At 47.2% G+C, this 19,776-nt stretch overlaps 1 protein-coding gene and 1 long non-coding RNA gene across 6 annotated transcripts in view; one reads left to right on the forward strand and one right to left on the reverse strand.

Annotated features, from left to right (window-relative positions):
• Positions 1-6,044, forward strand: LOC135284424 (uncharacterized). The gene is made up of 3 exons (XR_010349835.1): positions 1-102; positions 2,770-5,533; positions 5,910-6,044. It is a non-coding gene; the product is annotated as an uncharacterized LOC135284424 (long non-coding RNA).
• PRPSAP1 (phosphoribosyl pyrophosphate synthetase associated protein 1) overlaps positions 4,379-19,776 on the reverse strand; it is a 25,298-nt gene continuing 9,900 nt past the window's right edge. For all 5 annotated transcript variants that reach the window (XM_064395937.1, XM_064395935.1, XM_064395936.1 and 2 more), the window contains 8 exons: positions 19,229-19,295; positions 14,724-14,896; positions 14,198-14,313; positions 13,441-13,496; positions 12,817-12,962; positions 6,852-6,922; positions 6,041-6,187; positions 4,379-5,460 (listed from right to left, as the gene is read on the reverse strand). In XM_064395937.1, coding sequence (XP_064252007.1) covers positions 5,302-5,460; positions 6,041-6,187; positions 6,852-6,922; positions 12,817-12,962; positions 13,441-13,496; positions 14,198-14,313; positions 14,724-14,896; positions 19,229-19,295 — 935 coding nt within the window. In that variant the 3' untranslated portion in view covers positions 4,379-5,301. The remainder of the gene's footprint in view (positions 5,461-6,040; positions 6,188-6,851; positions 6,923-12,816; positions 12,963-13,440; positions 13,497-14,197; positions 14,314-14,723; positions 14,897-19,228; positions 19,296-19,776) is intronic.

The raw sequence follows: 19,776 nt of genomic DNA on the forward strand, positions 1-19,776 counted from the left end.
ACCATGTGCCACAACACCTCCAGCCTTTACCACTTTCAGCCCCAAAATTATTCCAAGGACAGCTCACATGGGGCAGGTGGTGCCCCAGGAGCCGCTCACAGGGTGAGTGGAGCCTGCCCAGGAGAGCTGTGCCCTGTGGAGGGCTGATCCATGTCCTCACCCAGCCCAAAGCATTCCAGAACACTCCAGGAGGAGACCAGCCCCAGAGAGGAAGCACCTCTAGTCATTCCTTTTTGGGGTCTCAAAAGGATGAGTTTCCCTTCTCCCTTAGATGTGGGAAGGGTGGAAAGCTGCTGCTGACTCCACCAATACACAGATTTTCAGTGCCTCACTCCAAAGCAAAGAGCCATACAAGCAATTTAAACTTCTAAGGAGAGGGAGAAAGGAAGGAGGAAAGGAAGGAAAACAGAGTTTAAATTGTGGCTGCCATGGGCTGTTAAGAAATCGCTGTTTCCACACGTAGTTCAGGGAAATTTAACTCACGAGCTGTCTGTTGTGTAATCCACGGGCTTTTCATCAGGGAAGTTTAATTTGTGGGCTGCTCAAAAAAGTTGCCACGTGTTGTTCAGAGAATTTTAATCCACACGCTGTTGAAACAAACTTAATCTGTGGGCTGTTCCTCGGGGAAGTTTAATCCACGTGTTGTCCAGGGAAATTGAATCCACAGGCTGCTCAGGAGGGTTTAAATTGTTGCCGCCAGTCTGTACAACCTATCACAAGGTTTAAATCCTGGCTGCCAAAAACATCCAACTTTCTAATTGACTGTTTGGTGCTGTTTTGCCTTAATGCAGCTCCAGGGCATCCTGAAGGTCCAGGACCACCCTCTCATGGTACATGCTGCCAAAGCCAGGTGGTGACAGGGCACAGGGGGGTCCTGGTGCTGACCAAGCAAGGACACGGGTGTGAGGCTGGTTGGGATGGCAGCTGTGGGAGCCTGAGCCCTCCACCTCCCATCCCTGGGTGTCCTGGGCAGCCAGGAGCAGCTGCTCCTTCAGAGGGGCTCCATCCTGGAGCTGCCCCTCCTCGTGCCTCCCTGAATGTCAGAAACCTTTGCCACTGGGAGGACACCACCAGCACCCCCACAGTTCCATCACTGGCTAAATGGGTCTGATGCCAGGGCATCACCTGGCTCCTGGCTATGACAGCCAGAGGGAACAGGGCCAGAGCTGTCCCCAAGGCCATCGCTGTCCCCACGGCACTCAGCTGAGTCCCACCACACTGTTGGACAGAGGGTCTGTGCTGCTGGGTGGCCTCGTGCTGGCTGCACCCACGGCATGGAGGTGCTGGGGGATCCTGGATGAACACCCCAGGGCACAGGACATGGGCTTGCCTTTGTTGAATTCCAAAAGGTTCCTCCCCAGCCAAGGGCTTCAGGCACCCAGGAGGGGCTGTGGTGGGATCCAGTGCAGCCAGGAGGGGCTGTGGTGGGATCCAGTGCAGCCAGGAGGGGCTGTGGTGGATGGTGGGGCTGTGCTGGGATCCAGCCTGGCCCAGGCTCCTGCTGTTTCTCCCATCACCCTGAGCACAGCCCTTTTCTGAGCAGGAAACAGACAGCACACTGGAGCTGCCCTGGCTCTGCCTGTGCCAGGCTGTGCCTCCTGGTGGGTGTGCAGGGAGCAGGAGCAGACCCTGGGGGTTAGGGCCAACAAAATGGGAACAAATGGCAAGCTGTCACTGTTGGTGTGTGTGTTGTACAGGAACAACAGGGATTTATTTGGGAAAGTAACACCAATACTAATGCCCAAGACATTTGTCTTGGCACTGAACAAAATGCTTGTCATTTTGAAATACTGGTCCTGCTGAATGCTTGTAACTGTACTTATATACATTGGGAAGAGTAAGAACTATTTGTGATTCCACAGAGACCACACCACTACAGAAATAAGCCAAACATTTGGGTTTGTAGTTTTCTCCAAAACTGGAGGATGTGACTTCATCTATTCAGTTCTGTCACAACCCATGAATTGCTACAATCTACCTACACATCCCAGCAAGATTTCCTGCTCACCCCCACTGGAATGAACCTTGCACTGGTGGAAAAATTACTGCAGCACAAAGAGCTGTGTTCAGTGCTGGAAGGTGGCTGAAGCAATGGACACAGAGCTCTAACCACAATTCATCAAGTACAGAATAGATAGATCATGGGATGAGAAATGGAGAACATCACTGGTGGGGTGCTGTTTGGGTGGTCACTCACTGCAACAGGAATTCCAGATTTAACATTACACTGTTGTAATTTTGCTGATTTCTGTCACTTTATGCTTAAGGTACTGTAGTGTTCTGTATGCTGGAGTGTTTATATTAGCTAGACAGGTAGCACTGTCCCACAGATGTCCTTGCATACATAATATTGTTCCCTCACATTCAACAGTCATAAAAATAACAGTATTTTGTCAACCTGATCAAAAATTTCTCACAATTTTTAAGCTGGACATAATAAATCTGTGTTTATAAGCACAGAGGCAAGAGGTGACCACATGGCCACTCTGTGGAGCAAGACAAGTTGTTTTTAGTCACAGGGTGGACTCTGGTGGTGCCTTCCCCCAGCTCTTGAGCTGCACTATGATCTCAGAAATGCTTGTTAGGCCTTGGCCTTGAGAACAGCACCTGGGCTGAGCAACTCTCAATCTTATCAGAAACACTGTCTGCTCCCAGGAACTTGTGCTGCCTAACAAACTCCTGATTCTTACAAACAGCCTTGGAAAACTGTTTTTCTTGCCTGAATAACAACCCGAGCAGAACAACATTTTTGTTATTGACCTTTCAAAGAAAGCTGCTGACCTGAATTGTGGCCAGGATGGAAAGGAATTACAACCATTCCTTGAGGCTCCACTCTTTGCCTGTTGAGAAGATGCAAAGACATCTGATGTATTTCCAGGAGCTTGAGGGGAATTCTTCAGAGGTTCCTTGTACAGGCTGCTTCAGGTCTGTGTGTGAGTGGGAATGCACAACAGCAAATCTACTGTGGACATTGCTCTCCTAGATTCTTAAGTACTTTAGATTTTAAGTAAATGCCATATGAAATTGTTAAATTGTTTAACTTCAGCATAAGCAATAGTTTAACAGCTTATGCTGTTAAACCTTTGGGCCTAAACTGTTGGTCAAGTCTGGGGCTCAGTTTTGCAATGGGGTCTACTCTGAACCTTGTTTCCTTTTTATCCTTGCCCTTTCCTACCCTGCCCCTTCCCCCCTCCCCAGCCTCAGTGTAGATAATTTTTGGATTGATTTTGGGTTTAGATTGCCTGGTTTTAGATTTTAGTGTGCTTTTACCACACAGTAAGTAGTAGAGTGAACCTTGCCAACAACTCTGTGGAACTTTCACTTCTATACTAAACCTGCTTTTGCTGATACCTTTGCTGGTGATTTTTCATAGAACACTCACTCATGACAAGGGCCCAGGGCACACAGGCACAACCCTCTGCTCAGTGGTGCTGTGATTCTATGGTTCCTACCCAAATACAGCCCAGCAAACCCAAGCCTGAATGGGGCAACAACCCTCAACGAGCCCCAACGTTGCTCCTGGCAGGCCTGACAAGCACTTTGAAGAGGAGAGAACAACAAAACTGCTCCCACTTTTAACACCGCCTTCCAGGATGAACACTGTCCAGCACTGGCTCAGAATAAAGGGGGCACAGACATCTGCAAGGACTCCACAGCTCCAGATCCTCTGTTCAATACTTGCAGTACAGCATTATGTTACCCCTCCAGGCCAAGGAGCCAGGCTGTGGTCACAGCACAGCTGAGTTTTGGGTTTTGTTTGTGGTACTTTGAAAATGCAGGAAAACCCACCAACAGGTTTGATAACTCACTGAGTTCTGCACACCCCTCATGGAATTTGGCATGGAGGTTTAATCCATGCTGGGTACTGAAGGTGGTCCAAGCACTCCATGCCAAGGTCCATTTGCTTGCCTGGCATTCAAGGCTTGTCCTGCTCAGTCACTGCTGGCCCCTTGGCACATTTTATATGTTAGAGTGGAACAGAAGAGGGTAATATTAGGATAACCAAAACGAAACAATTAAATAGTTCCTGTGCTGTTGAAGCAACTGCTTCCAGCAGCTTCTATTTCTTCCTCACATCAGCAGACTAGTGGTGTAGGTTTTTCTGGAGTGTGTTTGTCTCATCAAGGGGGAAGATCAGTTTGGGAGTTTATCCTTACATCATCCTGGAGACAAAGCCTTCCACATGCATCTTGTGCTGCTTCCTCAGGTGTCCCCTCCACCCAAAAATTAGCATCACTCAAGAAAGGAGTGATCAGCCAGTCCTACATCCATGGAAGAAGGCTGCAAGCTGCCAAGTGAGCCTTGTTACAGCAGCAGCCCCACTGAACACACAGAGCAGCTCTTCAGAGGGCACAGGATTCACAGGAAGCACCAAAACTGAAAAATCTTAGACTTTTTATTGCAGGTTCAGTGTTAGTGTTTTGGAGAGCACAGCTGCATTAGAAGCAGATATTGTTCCAACTTCCCTTCCCCACAAGACTCTGCCACAAACTCAGCCCCAGGCAACTCCAAAAATCACGCCCAGTTTTGCAGTGCAGACAAGTGTTCCAGAGAGGACCAAGACCCTCACGTGATTGGTCACTGAAGAGCAAAAATGATCCAAAGCTCGCAAAATGAAAAGGCCAACACATTAACTAGCATTCCCTGCTCTGCTGGGACACACACAGAGCCTGTTCCCAGCTCCCTGGCCCAGGGATGGGAGCAGCCCTGCCAATGGGGTGCCCCAGGCTGTCCTTTCGGGATGTTCCGCTAACTTAGTTTTGATGAAAGTCCCTGCTCTGCTGTGCAGGAGAGGAGAGGCCACTGAGCTGGCACAGAGCTGCTGTTGGCTCAGCTCTGCCAGCAGCACAGCCTGAACATTCCCTTCTGTGCTCTGGGGTGAGACACAGGCAGAAACAACCCCAGAGGCTGCTCTCGCTGCCCACACAGCAATGAGCAGTCCCTGTTCCCTTCTCACAAGCTGACAGCTACTTCTGTTTAGCTTTTCTTTCTGCCCCTACAGGGCAAGAGAAAACACACTAAAAAAAAATCATTAAAGGAACTTAAAAATTCAAAACCACCTCATTTCTCCATCTCTCTCAATTAAGGTGTAATTCCCCCCACTGCCAGTGGCCCCTTCTATTGACTTGTAAAGTGCTGGTCAGGTTGATTTTTTTTCTATTAGATCTCACAGCTCAAGACCCTGAAAACCTCAACACTCCTACAAAAATAAACAGCTGTGTTATGCCTATGTTTTATGGTATTGCCTTTCCATGCAGATTTCCTTCTCTTGTGGAACCCAGGAGAGGGGCAGGCTCAGGTCTAGTCGTCGACGGTGATGTTGCGGAAGAGATAAGCCATGGACTCGCCGTTGTGGATCCGCCGGATGGCCTCCGAGAGGATCAAACTGATATCCACAGTCTTTATCTTGGGGCACTGCAGCTTCTGCACCTCGTGAGGAACTGTGTTGGTCACTACCACCTGTGGAGGGCCAGAAAGGAAAGGAAGTTGTGGTGCTGGAAGGTTCACCCTCCCTGAGCAGGCAGCCTGAGGGGTGTGTGCTGCTGTTTCACAGCTCAGGGGGAGAACTCTCTGAATATTAGGAAAAATGACTAAAATAAATGGTCTCCCCTCTGTGACAGTCTGTTGAAGGGACCAGCATAACCAGCACTCCCCAGCAGGCTGATGGGCCCACTCAGATCACAGGATCTATTATTAAGTTTGAAATCCTGTCCTCTTCATGAAGCAGCAGCCCCTGACCAGCTGGGGGAGAGGGGCTGCACAGTGAGAGCCACACAGCCCCAGCTGCAGGGAGGGAAGGGTCCAGGCAGGGATGACTAATATTTCTGTTAGGGAGAAAATACAGTAGGGAAGCAGATCTGATCTGAGCAAGTATTAATCACATACACTTTTTTTTGTTGTTGTTCCAGTGAAGAAGCAGCTAACTGAAAGCACCTGATTCAATGAGTAATTCCAGACATAAGCTACGTGCCTTGGGAAGGACATCAATTTGTGAGTTTTGGAGCCAGCCCCCACTCTGCAGTCTGGAGAGCAGACTCACCTCATCAATGGAGGATTCCTCTATGAGACGGGGGGCATCTGCTGACAGGAGCCCATGAGTAGCCATCACAAAAATCTTGTAGGCTCCACGCTCTTTCAGGATCTCTGCAGCAGCTACAAAGCTTTCCACGTCATCAATGATGTCATCCTGAGCAGAAACAGAAACAACATCAAAGCCAGAAGTCTACAGAGCCTGCAGGGCAGGAGTGGATCTGCAGGCTACTGCAGCTTGGCCATGCACACAGATGAAAAATAGAATCCCTGTCTACTTCAGCTGCTGATGAGGACAGCCACGTGCATGACTAATCTGTGAATGCTATTTCCCTGGTTTAATGACCCTTTTGCTAGTGTGGAGAACAAATCTTGTGTCTTGGAAACAAATCAGTCCCTGCACATGCACTCAGTTTATCATCAGCAAGGCGTGTTTTTCCGTGGGGCAGGAGCTGCATGTTGATTACTTCCACTGCAGCATGGCATAGCAAGTAAGAGAGGCTTGGCAAGTTTTTTGTTTGGGGTTTTTTTAACACTTCAGGAGTTTTTTCTGTGTGCCCTGGATTTATTCATTACTTGCAGACATCTGACACTTAGAATCAAGGCAGCAAGGACATTTTAGGGATTAAAGAGCTGAAGTGCAAATGGTTTTCAACAGAAAGTTGAAATAATCAAAGCCACCAGCACTACTGGAGAAAAGAGTGTCTAAAAAAGACATTCCCACTCCTATACAGCCATCCCTCTGACCCTCAGGGATGCAAGAGCTGAGGCAAAGAGGCTGTGAGGAAGGCACCCCCCACCTGTTCCCCTCACACTCATACCACAATGATGGCAATTCTTCCTCCAACGTCTCCAACCACAGTTATTGGCGGTTTCTCCTTGGCCATCATCACTAAAGAAGAAGGGAAAAAAAGAGTCCAGGTGACTCAGGCTTGAGTCAAACCCCAACAGTTCCACCAGACAAGAGGCTGAACCATTAAACATCTTACAGTGATGCAGACACAGATGTGCTTTAAGTGATCCTGACACCCACCTAAGTGAGAAACTCTCATTTAACCATCATTTTTCTCCTCAAATGAACAGCACTGCTGCATAAAGAGGAAGTTCTGTTTCTGTGGGGATTTTGTACTGACCTCAGAAACAGAAAGAAATTCCAACTCTCTAACAGACCCCTGTGCAAGGAGAGCTCCAAAGCAGCACCTGGTTTATGGGCAATATCAGTGACCTTCTCTGTGCTCCAGCACAGCACTTGAAAAAGGGTCCATTCCATGACTGGGAACAACAAATGGGCTTTCCAAGCAGCACCTCTCAAAGGGCAGGTGCTTTACAAGGTGCAGCTTTTCACCTCCTGGACTCAGTAAATCATCTGCAGGACCAGAGACTTGCACTGCAGCTCATTTGCTTTCTCACATCACCAAACACAGAGGGGTCTTTGAGAGGGTGTAAGAACCTTAACACCACCTGCTCAGGCAAAGAAAGCTTAAGGAAGTTTGCAGAAGCAAATTTGCTGATTGTTTTTAAGTGGATTAATGGAAAGAGTAGGACAAAATCCAGTTGAAACTCAGTTCAACAAGCTCAGTGCAACCAGCAATTGGATCAAAGCATACCCTGACAAGCTGTGCTACCTGGCACACAGTGAAGAGATGTACTGGGAAATAAAATTCCATTCCCTCCTGACACTACTTTTGCACTGACAGGGCTCATGCAAAACCACACCCTGCCAAAATTCCAGCAGCATCATGAAAATACCAGAGAGCTGAATTGAGATGCACTGAGAGTGTCCAGATGTAACACAGCCTGCAGACTTACACCAAACAGCAACCAAGCTCCAGTGCAGGCCAGGGACTTGCTGTCCACCTGCCAAACCTCTCACTGGCCATGGGGTGCAGGTACAAAAACCTCCAGCATGGAAGGGACACTGTGGTGGCCAGACATGTGTCAGCAGCTGACATCTGGGCTGATCTAACCACTGAAGCCAAGAGGCACCTCCAGCATTTTGTAACACTTACCTGGCCCACCTCCACAGCCCACAGCCCTGTTTTATACTCTCCACAGTGAGTGCAAAGTATCCTACCAAGGCACTTGGTGCCCCTCCTTTTGTAAGCTCAGGTCTTGCCAGGATTCCAGAGGCTTCTCAAGTGCCTCAAGGAGCTCAGACAAAGCAAGATTTTTCTCTTTTAGGACAATCCACTTCAGTGTAATACCTGAGCAGCAGGAGAACACAAGCCACTGCCCACCAAAAAGCCTGGCTAAATATCGATCTCTGCTCTCCTCACCAAAAAAGTCTTACATCAAACTCCTTATCCTGCACATCAGGATGATCCAGTACTATTCCCATATCTCATCCGTGCCTGGGAATGTTCAGAGTGCAAGCACAGCTGGGTGAATGATTCACACTGAGGGATATGATGAAAGCAATTATAAGCACCACAACTTCGAAGATTCTTGTGTAGAGCTGTTCTTCACATCCATGATCTACCCCACAGGCTGGTTTTCCATAAACCTACCAAAACTGTATGAAAAGGTGTCCAGTAATTCTGTTTTGCCCGAAGTGCTATCACTCATTGCCAGGTTTTGGAGTTAAAGTCACAGCTACCTTGGACTGAAGAGTTAATCAACAGTTAATCTTCATGGCACAGACTCCTCAGCCTCCCTTGCATGGTTATTTCTGAGTCTCCTATCAAATGCAAAGTCACATCTAAATCCTGAAGGAAAAATATTCTTATGAGAAGGAAGATTATTTGTAATAAACGAAGATTAAGCACCACCAGAGATAAGCAGATCATAAATTTCAGTTACAGGCACTACTGACCTGCTCAGATTAGTTATGAGTTTACTGTCTAGTCTGGACAGTAATAGAGCTCCTGGTGGGAGCTGTGAAGTATCAAAAGGATCCACCTGGCTGCCATCCCAGCCTCTGTGTGTATCCACTGATGAGTGCCATCTCTGTTTACAACAGCCAGGTCAGGGGAAACTTTCCTACACAAACGGTGAACAGGCCTGGGGAGCTGAAATTCAGCACTATTTACTCACAGAATATGGAGTTTCAGCAAATCAGTATCCTTCTACTCCATGAAGGAAGCAGACACATTCCTTGCTGTGCTTAAAGGCTAACATGGCAACCAGCAACATTAGCAGTGCTTTGCATCTCTGTCTGTTTTTTAAAAGCTGTATTTCAATTTTGGTTTATTTTTAAAGAATGGTAGGCAACGTGTCGACCTACCCGGATCTTAAAGAGATGTTCTCCCTTTTCCTTGTTCAATTTTCTCTGCAAAAAAAAGAAAAAAAAAATTGCAAGCTAAAGATCTACCCACAACCACATCAAATCTCAACTGCTCCAAGGTGATGAGAAGGGGTTAGTGCAGCCAGCTTCTTCTTCAAAATCTTCAAACATATCAAGATGTGCAAGTCAGAACTGCTACGAGGAGGTGCCTTGAAAAATGATCCAAATAATAAAAGACTATTTTCCTCCCAGACACAAACCCTCTACGTTTGCAGACAGAAGAGGGTAACAGAAATAAGCCACGGTGGTACTTTTGCATGGTGTAACCCCTTGGATCATGTACAAGTTTGGTTTAAAGAGTTGCTGACTTTTTCTGGAGGGTAAGAAAAGATGCTTGTGGTATCTGTAGCTTCTGAGGAGGAAAAATAAAAGAGAAAAAACTAGACCAACCACCATTTCTTTATAAAACAAGAATATCAAAGAACACTTTCATTCAGATGTGCATAATATACACCAAAGTACCACATGTTAAAGGCAGGATCACTGGCACTAAGAAAGAACATTCCCAGGTGTGTAAACATGTTGCTTTAATTAAGTGGTCAAAACCAGGTTAAGAAATACTAAAATAAATTCTGCTTGGAGCTGACAGTGCAAATTAAAGTGACAATCACCAAGAAATGTAATGCTGCATTTATGACAGAACCTGGGAGCAAAAGGCTGCTCAAGAATGAACTGTTTTGTGCAGAGATAACCTTGGAAGGACAGAAAACACCCCTGTGCCCAGCCTAAACACAGGCAAGATGGGGGCAGGGAAGTAGGACCAGACCCATGGTCACTCCAGCTTCTCCCCCAAACTCCCTTTGTGGCAGTTGGCTGGGCTCTGGGATTCAAGCAGACCATTAGCTCTCTGTATAAAGTACTGAATTCCAAAGCCACTGAAGGGATTTAACAGATGGTGCTCCACTCTTTCTCCAGGAAACGGGCAAAGAGTCCCCATGCATTTGTTAAGGCACAGCCCCGAGCCAGCTGCAAGCTCTGGGACACAAAAGCACACAATCAAAGGGAATAACCTTGGAGTGACATCCTGTCTCCAAGGCTCTGATTTCAGGGGCTGCACTGCTGGGGGCTCTTGCTGCCACTCCAGTGAAGCATTTTAAGTGCAATTAGAAGCACCTCTGGCATTTTTCTGTTGTGGCTCCCTACGAATCAGAATATCACATCAGGCCACACTCACAGGACAATAAATAAGCCATTACACTGCCTAGCACTCATTAATTGGAGGCACATGATCCCTGCAGGAACAGGGGGAGAAGGTGCATGCCAGGACACAGGAGCCTGGCCAGTTCACCAGGAAGCCCAAGGAGAATGGCACAGAGCACAAGCCACAGCTCTGGGGCTGCTCCCCAACACAGGTTTCACCTCTCTCCTGGCTCTCACACAACTGTCTGCAGCTTCAGTTGCCAAGTCTGGGATGCTCCACACTGATGTGGCTGTAGCTCAGTGGGATGCTCCACAAGAAGTCTCAGCCACTCCCCAGGAACATCCCCAAGCTCCTCCCTGCCAGGCCCAGGTTTGGTTGCTGACCCAGGCAGACTCACAGCTTTTGTTTTGACACTGGAGGGTTTGGGGACAGTTTTGGTGTTAGGAATATCCAGTTCTGAGCAGCAGCACGTGTCTGACCTTTCACAACACAGCTGAACCCTGCTACACTCTGCCCTCAGAGCTTTCACCATCAGGAAGGGAGAGCTGAATGAGGGTTTGGAATTATGTGACTTTTGAGGTGGGAAGATGCTTTTCAAATGACTGAATTGGACAAGAAATGAGGCACAGCAGAGAGGGTCAGCACAGACACTCACAGCACTGCCATCCCAGCTGCACTTTCACCTGTCTGGCAGAGACTGTGACACAACCAGAATGTACAGACTGCTTTTAGATAGGGATAACCTCAATTCTGCACCTCCAGAATCCAGCTCACTCAAAATCAGGTATCTCTCAGGTTAGAAAACTGCAGAGAAAAGAAACTTCTATTGAGAGTTTGGGACAAGTCAGCCCCACAATCCAGCCCATGACAGAGAGCTGCCAAGCCACAGCTCAGCTGTTCTACACTGTGCCTTGGGCATGCTGGGATGGAAGGTCATTGGTCAAGTGCTGAGTCTGTGCAGGAGATAAAATAAGAAGTGGTGATACACAGCAAATTAGTTTGTGTTTGGATAGCTGAGGACTGAAAACAATCTTCCATTGGATTCATAACTAAACTGGACAAGGGCACGTTTCTGTATGAACAACCATTTACAGGGTTCTCCAGCAGCACAACCTTCCACAGCTGAGCTTCTTTGAAGTGACATGGCTGGAAATAAACACACAGTCACATCAATTCCTCCACAGCAGACAAATGTCAGCTGCTGACATTCTGGAGGACAAAATTCTCCAGAATAGGAGGGGAGGAAGAAAGTGAAGAATAACCATGCAAATTCCTGCTTTCTTGGACAGAGCATGGAAAAAAATCCCCTCATCAGAAGGAGAACAATAAAGTCCCAAACTTCATTGCCAAACCCCACCTGCCCCCCAAGGGCCAAGAGGAGTTTCACCAGCAACAAAAGCACTGTTTAACTGATTGTATTCCAGTGAGACACAACTGGGGTGATGCAAAATGCCTGCAGTCTTACTTGCCTCCCCTCCACAAACTGCCCACAAACTGGTTGGATGTTCTCCCTGAATTTCCAAAGATTAGATGATTATCAGTAGCCCAAACCACTGCTGGTGTTGCCACACACAGCAGCACCCAGCCTTTCCCACGGGCACTTCTCAGCCACCTTCCTGCTCCCAATTTCTGTCCTGCCAGCATCTGCCTAGAAAGCTAAAATCCTCCCAAAAGGGAGCTGGATTTTGATTGCACTGTTCTTATTTGACTGCTGCAGGAATACAAGCAACCCTGAGGATGGCATTCCCCAGAACACAAGTTTCCTCTTTTAATTTTGCTCTCTGATTCTAAATCAATGGCAAGAGCTCCAGAAGCAGGTCAACAATGCTCTTGGAGAACCTATTCACCCCAGCCACACAAAGCTCAAAACCTTGTAATTGGAATATGATCATCTGGATGCCAAGGTGAAGATTTCCAGTAGTAACAATGGCTACAGAGAGGGGAAGACAAAGACCAGCCTTGCCCCACCCAATGGAGCCAGCAGCCTGCCTCAGTGGTTGTTATCTCATTACTTACACTTTTACATCTCCCTTGTTTCATCAGCTCAATGAAATCTGTTGCTGAACACTAAAAGCACCACCTTTATCAGAGGTTTGTCAGTCTAACACTATGGAGCAGGCACAGCCAAGGAGAAAATACTGATGCAAGGAGAAAATACTCTGCATGGCCAGAAGGAGTTAAATAAAAACCTTCCCCTGTGACTTCTCCCACAACTCACTGATATCAACCTTTCTATGAAAAAAAATTCCACGGGTCTAACTGCCTTTAGCTTGGTTACACCCACACAGATAAACCAACAGAAATTTCCCACCAAACTTTTTTTTTCCCTCCCCCAAAGGTAAGCAGAGAAGCTTGATCTTACATGGCAGCTCCAGGCCAGGATGCACAGTTGCATTTTTGAGCATGGGAGGGGAGTGGCGGCCGTCGTCCATGTCCTGCTCCGTGCACTGAGCCTCCCCATGGATCACTGCCAGCCCCAGCCGCAGCCTCTCGGCGTAAGACTGAGCCCTGCAAGGCAAAACCAGCCCCTCAGCAAGGTGCTGGCTCATGCAGCTTCACAGCCCACCACAGCAAGACTCACTCACACCAACAGCAAGCAGAGGCTGCACCTCTGTGGCTGTTTCTTGCAAGAAACCTCACTGGATGTGACTCTTCATTCCTCGTTATTATCCCAAAGCCCACTCTGCCCCTTGGCTCCACCACAGTGTTCCTCCACAGTGGAAATGCTTTCTGAGATGGTCAGGCACTGCTGAAATTCCAGCAGCAAGGTGAACCACTTCAGTGAGACTGCCAGAGTTCATGCCCATAGGGGTGGGAATACAAAGTTCAGCTATCTGCACCATATCCATCCCATTTCCAGCCACAAAAGAATTATGACCAGATTGTCAATCCATCTGCCACCCTCCCACACTTTCCCTGGTATATTTTCCACCAGCTCAGGTATTTTCCAAGTAACTTTTAACCAGCTAGCAAAGCATTCATTTACCTTTTAGCAGCACCAGGAGATTTGGCTACAATAACTGCGTTTCTGTAATCTGGAATCTGGATGTGACAAAAAATTAATTCATTAAAAAAGGCCTTCTTGCTAGGAAGCAACTGGTTTGATACATGGCTGAATAATTTCACCCATCCTCCTCCCCAGAACCAAATTTTCATTCTGTGACAAGAAACTAGAGTGGCAACTGCACGTGCTTCCAACACCAGCATTTGTGTATTCTGCAAAGGTGGGAATGTTCACTATGTTTAACCCTCTCCATATGGGGAAGCCTTGCTCTCACCATGTGGGAATAAATCATCATCTTTTGCACATGGAGAATAAAACCTCCGTGCCCTGCTCCCAGCCCTGCTGTGCTCAGCACTCCTACACTCAGCCCAAGACAAAGTCTATCAATAATTCAGAGCAGACAGAAATCCAGCACAGCACAAAGGGAGAAGGGGAGCAGTTTAACAGGATTTCAGAGGTGATTAGAGGCAGAGGCACAAGTATCATCTCTCAAATGGCACTAACTCCACAGAGAGCAAGCTCCTCTCCTGCTTGTGCTGCAGTTCAGTTTCTATCCAATCACAGAAATGTAACATCTTTCCATGAAACATGCAATAGGTACCCCCTGAGAAAGAATTCATTAACAGAAGGATTGACCTAGACTGACACCACCACCTCTACTTAAGCAGAGCCCCAATGCTGCCATCACATTAAAATGAGTTCAGACAAGTTGATGTACACAGAACTAGAGTAACCTCACTTCTTCCTGTATATACTGAAGCAAGAAAGGGGATGCTCTCAGGTTGTCTACTGGAAAACTGAAGAAGCCTTGGATTTCCTTTTGGTGAAGGTCCATAGTGATAATGTGTGTTAAACCTAAAGGGCAAAAAAGACAACAATTTATTGAAAATATTCCCACGTGGCTGGAGTTCCTTCAACACCTCCATTTTCCAGACTGTTTTAGCTATTACTCAGACTATTATGCCATGTCATAAAATAACCATAAACAGATTAACACAGAAAGTTCCACAGACTTAACGAGAAACAGACATGTGATAAACCACAGCACTGGGCTGACACTGTATTTCACTGTAACATTTCTAGGCCACTTCCCCAGGTGCAAGTTACAAAGAAATACAAGAGAGCTGAAGAAAATCAATTCCCCCATGCGGCTGAAGATCTCAGCAACCCATCCCCACACCAAAGAGGAGAATGGAAGGACAGGTGACCTGTGGGATGCCCAGCAGCACCAAGCCTGCTGTGCTGCTGCTCCCTGGGGCACTCACCTGCCTTGGCAAGCATTGAAGCCAGCAGCTTGCAGACTATGGAGCCCCTCTTCCTCATTTTGCTCTGTTTGCTGTAGGGGAAGTAGGGGATGACCCCAATGATATTCCTGGCACAGGAAGTCTTCAGTGCATAGGCCATGATCAGCAGCTCCATGACAGCAGTATTCACATCTCTAGGAGATTTGAACACAATTCCAAATATTAGCAGGTGTTTTTCCAATGCAACTCCTTTTCCATTTGTACCCAGACCACCCCTCACCAAAATTCCAAGGAAATAATGCTACATCTCAGGCTAATGTATCCCAGACCCAGACTGCAGCCATACAGCTCCTTCCAAACAAATTACAATCAACTCTTATCCATACAGGACATGACACCAGCACTACAGAGCTGTGGACTGCAATGTGATTTTATATTTTAACATAAGGTGTATGATGATTTCCCTCCATAATCCAAAAGAAAAGGCTTTTTATAGAATTTACTTGGGAACTCATGTCACTTGATACAGTGTAATTTGAAATAAAATAGTCTTTTAAAGAAGCAGGACACATGCAGCCAACATAATTTCATCCACATTGGATTTCTTAGGGTATTTTCCTCTTTAACAGTGTAAGGCAGGTTATTTTTCCTGCCTTAAGAAATACTGCAATTTGAGCAGTACAAACTCCAGACAGAGCACTCTGGTGGACATCAGCATCTCCACACTCTTATCTAGGGATGGAAGGAACAACAGCACAGGAAATGCTAAAGGACTGTTTCCTGAAATTAAAAACAACAAAACAAAAAAGTAACCTAGGCAGAGAAATCACAGAATATACTGAGTTTGAAGGGCCCCATCAGGATCTGGAGTACAATTCCTAGTCCTGCACAGGACAACCCCAACAATCCCACCTGTGCCTGAGTGTTGCCCAAATGCCTCTTGAGCTCAGACAGGTTTGGTGCTGTGACCACTTCTCTGGGGAGGCTGTTCCAGTGCTCAGCAGCTCTCTGGGTGAAAAACCCTTTCCTGATACCAATCTAAACCTCCTCTGACTCACCTTCATGCTGTTTCCTTGAGTCCTGTCACTGGTCACGAGACTGAAATATCCCCCACAACATCTGCTCCCCCACAATGACTGGAGTGTATTAATCTCCAATTTAATTAATTTTAGGATGGGGAAAGAAGCTAAGCCCTTAGTTCCCCTTTAATTCTTAAGGCAAACACCAAAAGACACTGTCTGCATCACCACAGGCTGACTCAAGAACTTTTGGGAACTGCAGAGCACGTGCCTCAGATGGCAGGACAGGCAGCACAGACCCCCTTGGCTGGGGGGTTCCAGCAGGGACACTCCCAGGGACACACACATGTCCCCAGCCTGTCAGGAGGGCACAGCTGTGCAGCCCACGGTGACAGGGCAGGGCTGACTGGGCCATCTTTCCACACAGCAGCAGAGGAGCAAACAGAGCAGCCAAAAGCTCTGCAGAGCTTTCTGGACATCACCCAGACACTGCTCAGCCCTGTTTTCCTCCTGTGACAGCTTCTCCAAATGCCCAGAGACATGACCCATGACAAACCTCTGACCACTTCCATTTCCCCACTGCTCTCCCCTCCTTTGGAAATTAACCTCCACTTGTGCCTCCTCTTTTGTGAGGCTCTGGGTCTCTTTTGTCCTGCTGGCCCCAGCAGCCTGTGCACACAATGCCATTTACACACAAGAAAGCTTTGTTGGCTCTGGAGCACCCAGCCAAGAATTACATAAAACACAGCCCCCTGCCACACAGGACAACAAAGAACTGTTTCTTCCCTTTGGTGATTTAGCTGTGCAGTGGGGCTGTGAGAGAAGAAAAAGATGCTACTATCAGTGTCATATAAAAACAAAGTGGTCAAACTGAAGCCTATTTAAAGTTCACCTGAGAAACTTTGTATTTTTCATCATCATTTTTCAACTTACTCTTTGAAGTAAGTGGAAGTGGAAGTATGGAAAGCAGGTAGAGAACAAGAGTGGGACTTCAAAAGGCACCAGCAGTCCTGGTGCTGCTGCAGGACACCAGTAGCCATAATAATATTCAAGGAGGGTACTTCTCCCAGTATTCAAGCAGGATCCCAGGCTGGACTCTGGGAAGCTCCTGCAGATCACCTGGCCAGGCACTGGGCAGAGGTGGATGTGTCTGTCCCTCCAGCAGGGCCTAGGGTGGCTGGGCTGGGATGGCTTCATGCTGAGCCATCACTGAGCTGCTCCTCTGCCAGGGGCACTGAGCCCAAGCAGGGGCACCAGCTGGGGAAAATGACATTGGTGGAGGAAGCCCAGCCCCAGCATCTCCAAAACTGGTACCCAAGAGAGCATCCCAGGCTCCTTGCTGCCCTCATCTCCTGAAGCCATGCTCAGTTAGTTACTGCTGGGAGGGCTGAGCCAAGACCTCACACAGGGCTGGCAGCTCACACCAGGACACTCAGAGACAGCTCAGCTGTCCCCTACCCCCTGCTTTCCACACCAGAGCCTTCCTTGCTGCTCCTTATCCCTGCCTGGGCCACCCCTGGACACTCCTGCTCTGGAGGCTGAGCAAACACTTTATGTGACACTCTCCATGGACTTTGCAACAATCAGCACCAACACTCAGCATTAAAAGGCTCCTTTTGCCTTTAGGGTATCACAAAATCAGCAACTCCTTCATTTTTCTATTCCCTAAACTTGAGCTATTTGATTTTTCCCTCACAAAAATGCCAGTCCACACACCATTCTTGGATGGTAACTGTCCTTGTCACCTTTTTTTTGGTTGGGCTCAGCTTTTATGACAGAGAGTCTGTATCAAATATTCAGGTCTTTGTGATCTCTGTGCATTTAAGATGCAGACTGTGAATTCACACTGCAGCATAACAAGTTTGTTTCCCTCTCTGCTAACAAGTCCTAATATTTTCTTTTCAAACCACTACTGAGTGTAGGAGTCCTGTTCTTCGATTATTCCACACAGTTGTTGTTTTGACTCTCCTGAAAAGCTCCCTGAAACCCACTGTAAAACTGAGATGTCCTTGAACCTGTCCTCTCTAGCAATGCAGCAAGGCACAGCTGCAGCTTAGGAATGAAAGATGACTTGGCTGCACAACACTGGCTCCTCACCTGGAGGGCCTTGAACATTCTGTCTAAAAAAAATCCATTTCTTGGCCCAAATCAGTGAATTGGATTCAGTTAATGGAAAATCAAGGGGGATCAACTAGTTAAAACAAAAGGGGAGATCTTCCCTTCCCAAACTCTTCCTGTCCCTAATGCCGAGTTAGCTCTCTGAACACTTGATCTGTTTCATGTTTACACAGCTCTCAGTTACAAGTTATTCCAGAGAACTCCTTCACAAGGGACAGCAGAATGGCACCATTCACCCGAAACATAATCCTGCAGCAGGGGGTTTTCATCTCGCAGAGATTTAGTTGCTCCCTGAGGGAGGAAACACTTGGGGCATCTCTCTGGAGAGAGATGAGCCCTAGGAACATGTTTCTGCCTGCAAGAGGAATTCCAGAAGTGAGTAAGCTGGTCTAGCAGTCCTGCTGATTTCTCTGCAACAGGCCAAGCATTTCACAGAGGAAATGAACTTGAATTCTCAGTGGGCTCTACTTCTTTGGCAAGCAAGGAAAAATCCTGTATCCAGGCAATTCTGCTCCCTGCTACTTCTGAGCTAAAATTGAGCTCTGCTAACTTATCACTTCTTGTGATCTCCAAAATCTAAGCAGAATTTGGTAACTTGGAAAAAGCTATCAGAGCAGGAATGTTCTTGTTCTGTTAATATCAAAACCTCATCTCTGAAAACAGCACCTCCCCTATTCACAGTAGGTCAATTTGAAGTTATCATTTATTTGTAGGCTCCCTTCCCTTCACCCTAGTGCTGTCCCATTACTCTTCCTGAGCCAGCAGGCAGCAAGGTTCCTGGGGTTACACATGGTTTTCTAGTCCCTGCTTACTTGCAGCACTTCTCTTACTCCAAGCCTAGAACAGCCCAAAATAAAACCCAAAAAGGCTCACCATCATCACAAACTGTAAAAGCACATGAGGGAGGCTATGGTTTTCCACCTGAGGTAATTTTCACATCACTACAGTAGAAGGGGAAGAATAATCCAGCCTGTAATGAAAGCAGCAGCTCTGTTTGGTGGTGGCTCTGTTGCTTGGTGGTGGAGGCAGAGGAAATCACCCATCCTGGGATGGAAATGCCAGTCAGGAATCACCCAACAGATGAGCCTGAAAGGCCACCACCACACAGAGCAGGGATGCTTCAGTGGAAACCATCTGAAACTCCTGTTCCTGCCTCGAGTGACACACTCCAGCTATTTGATGGGAAACATCTCAGTGCTGCAATCAATCCCCTGGGAATGTTAACAGCTTAGCACTATGTGAGGCCTTCATCTAAGTCAGAGCAATGACAACAGTGCATGAGTTCCACTGCTTGTTGTGCTGGTTTACAGTGAGCAAACCACTGAACCATCTGCTGATCCAGGTATTCAAACACATCCCAGGTGCAAAACTGAGCCCCAAGTGTCTCACCTGGGGATTGTCTGTATGATGAAGATATCCTGGCCACGGACAGACTCTTTTATTTCAACTCTAGTTTCTGAAAAGGATGGAAAGCAGAGTCAGTTTTGTTTCCAAACATCAGGTTGACAGTGACAACACACCATGTTGTAGCAGCAACCTTGCCCCCTGGTCAGGGCAGATGAGGACTCGCTCCTCTGCCCTTTGTGCACACACATACACAGATGAGCCAAGTGGATTTTCCAAAGGTTGGAGCTGGGTACAGCTGGCATAAGATACCAGTGAGTTAGCTGTATTTACAAAGCAAAAGCAGGCTGAATAGCTGTTTACTTTTTACAGAATTTAGAATTTTAGAATTTAGAATTTTAAAATTGAGAAGACAATTTACCTAACTTTCAATGAGAAATCCTTTTCATGCTTCCAAGGAGTGCTGAGAGCTGTCAGCAGCACATTCATTAGTGAGCAATTAACCACCCAAGGCAGAACAACCTTCAGTACTTCCAAGAAAGTAACTCAGCGCTTTTTGCACTTTGCTCTTTCAGCTTACCATGAGATCAGCT

This window comes from Passer domesticus, chromosome 20 (genome assembly GCF_036417665.1).
Source record: "Passer domesticus isolate bPasDom1 chromosome 20, bPasDom1.hap1, whole genome shotgun sequence".
Taxonomy (NCBI): domain Eukaryota; kingdom Metazoa; phylum Chordata; class Aves; order Passeriformes; family Passeridae; genus Passer; species Passer domesticus.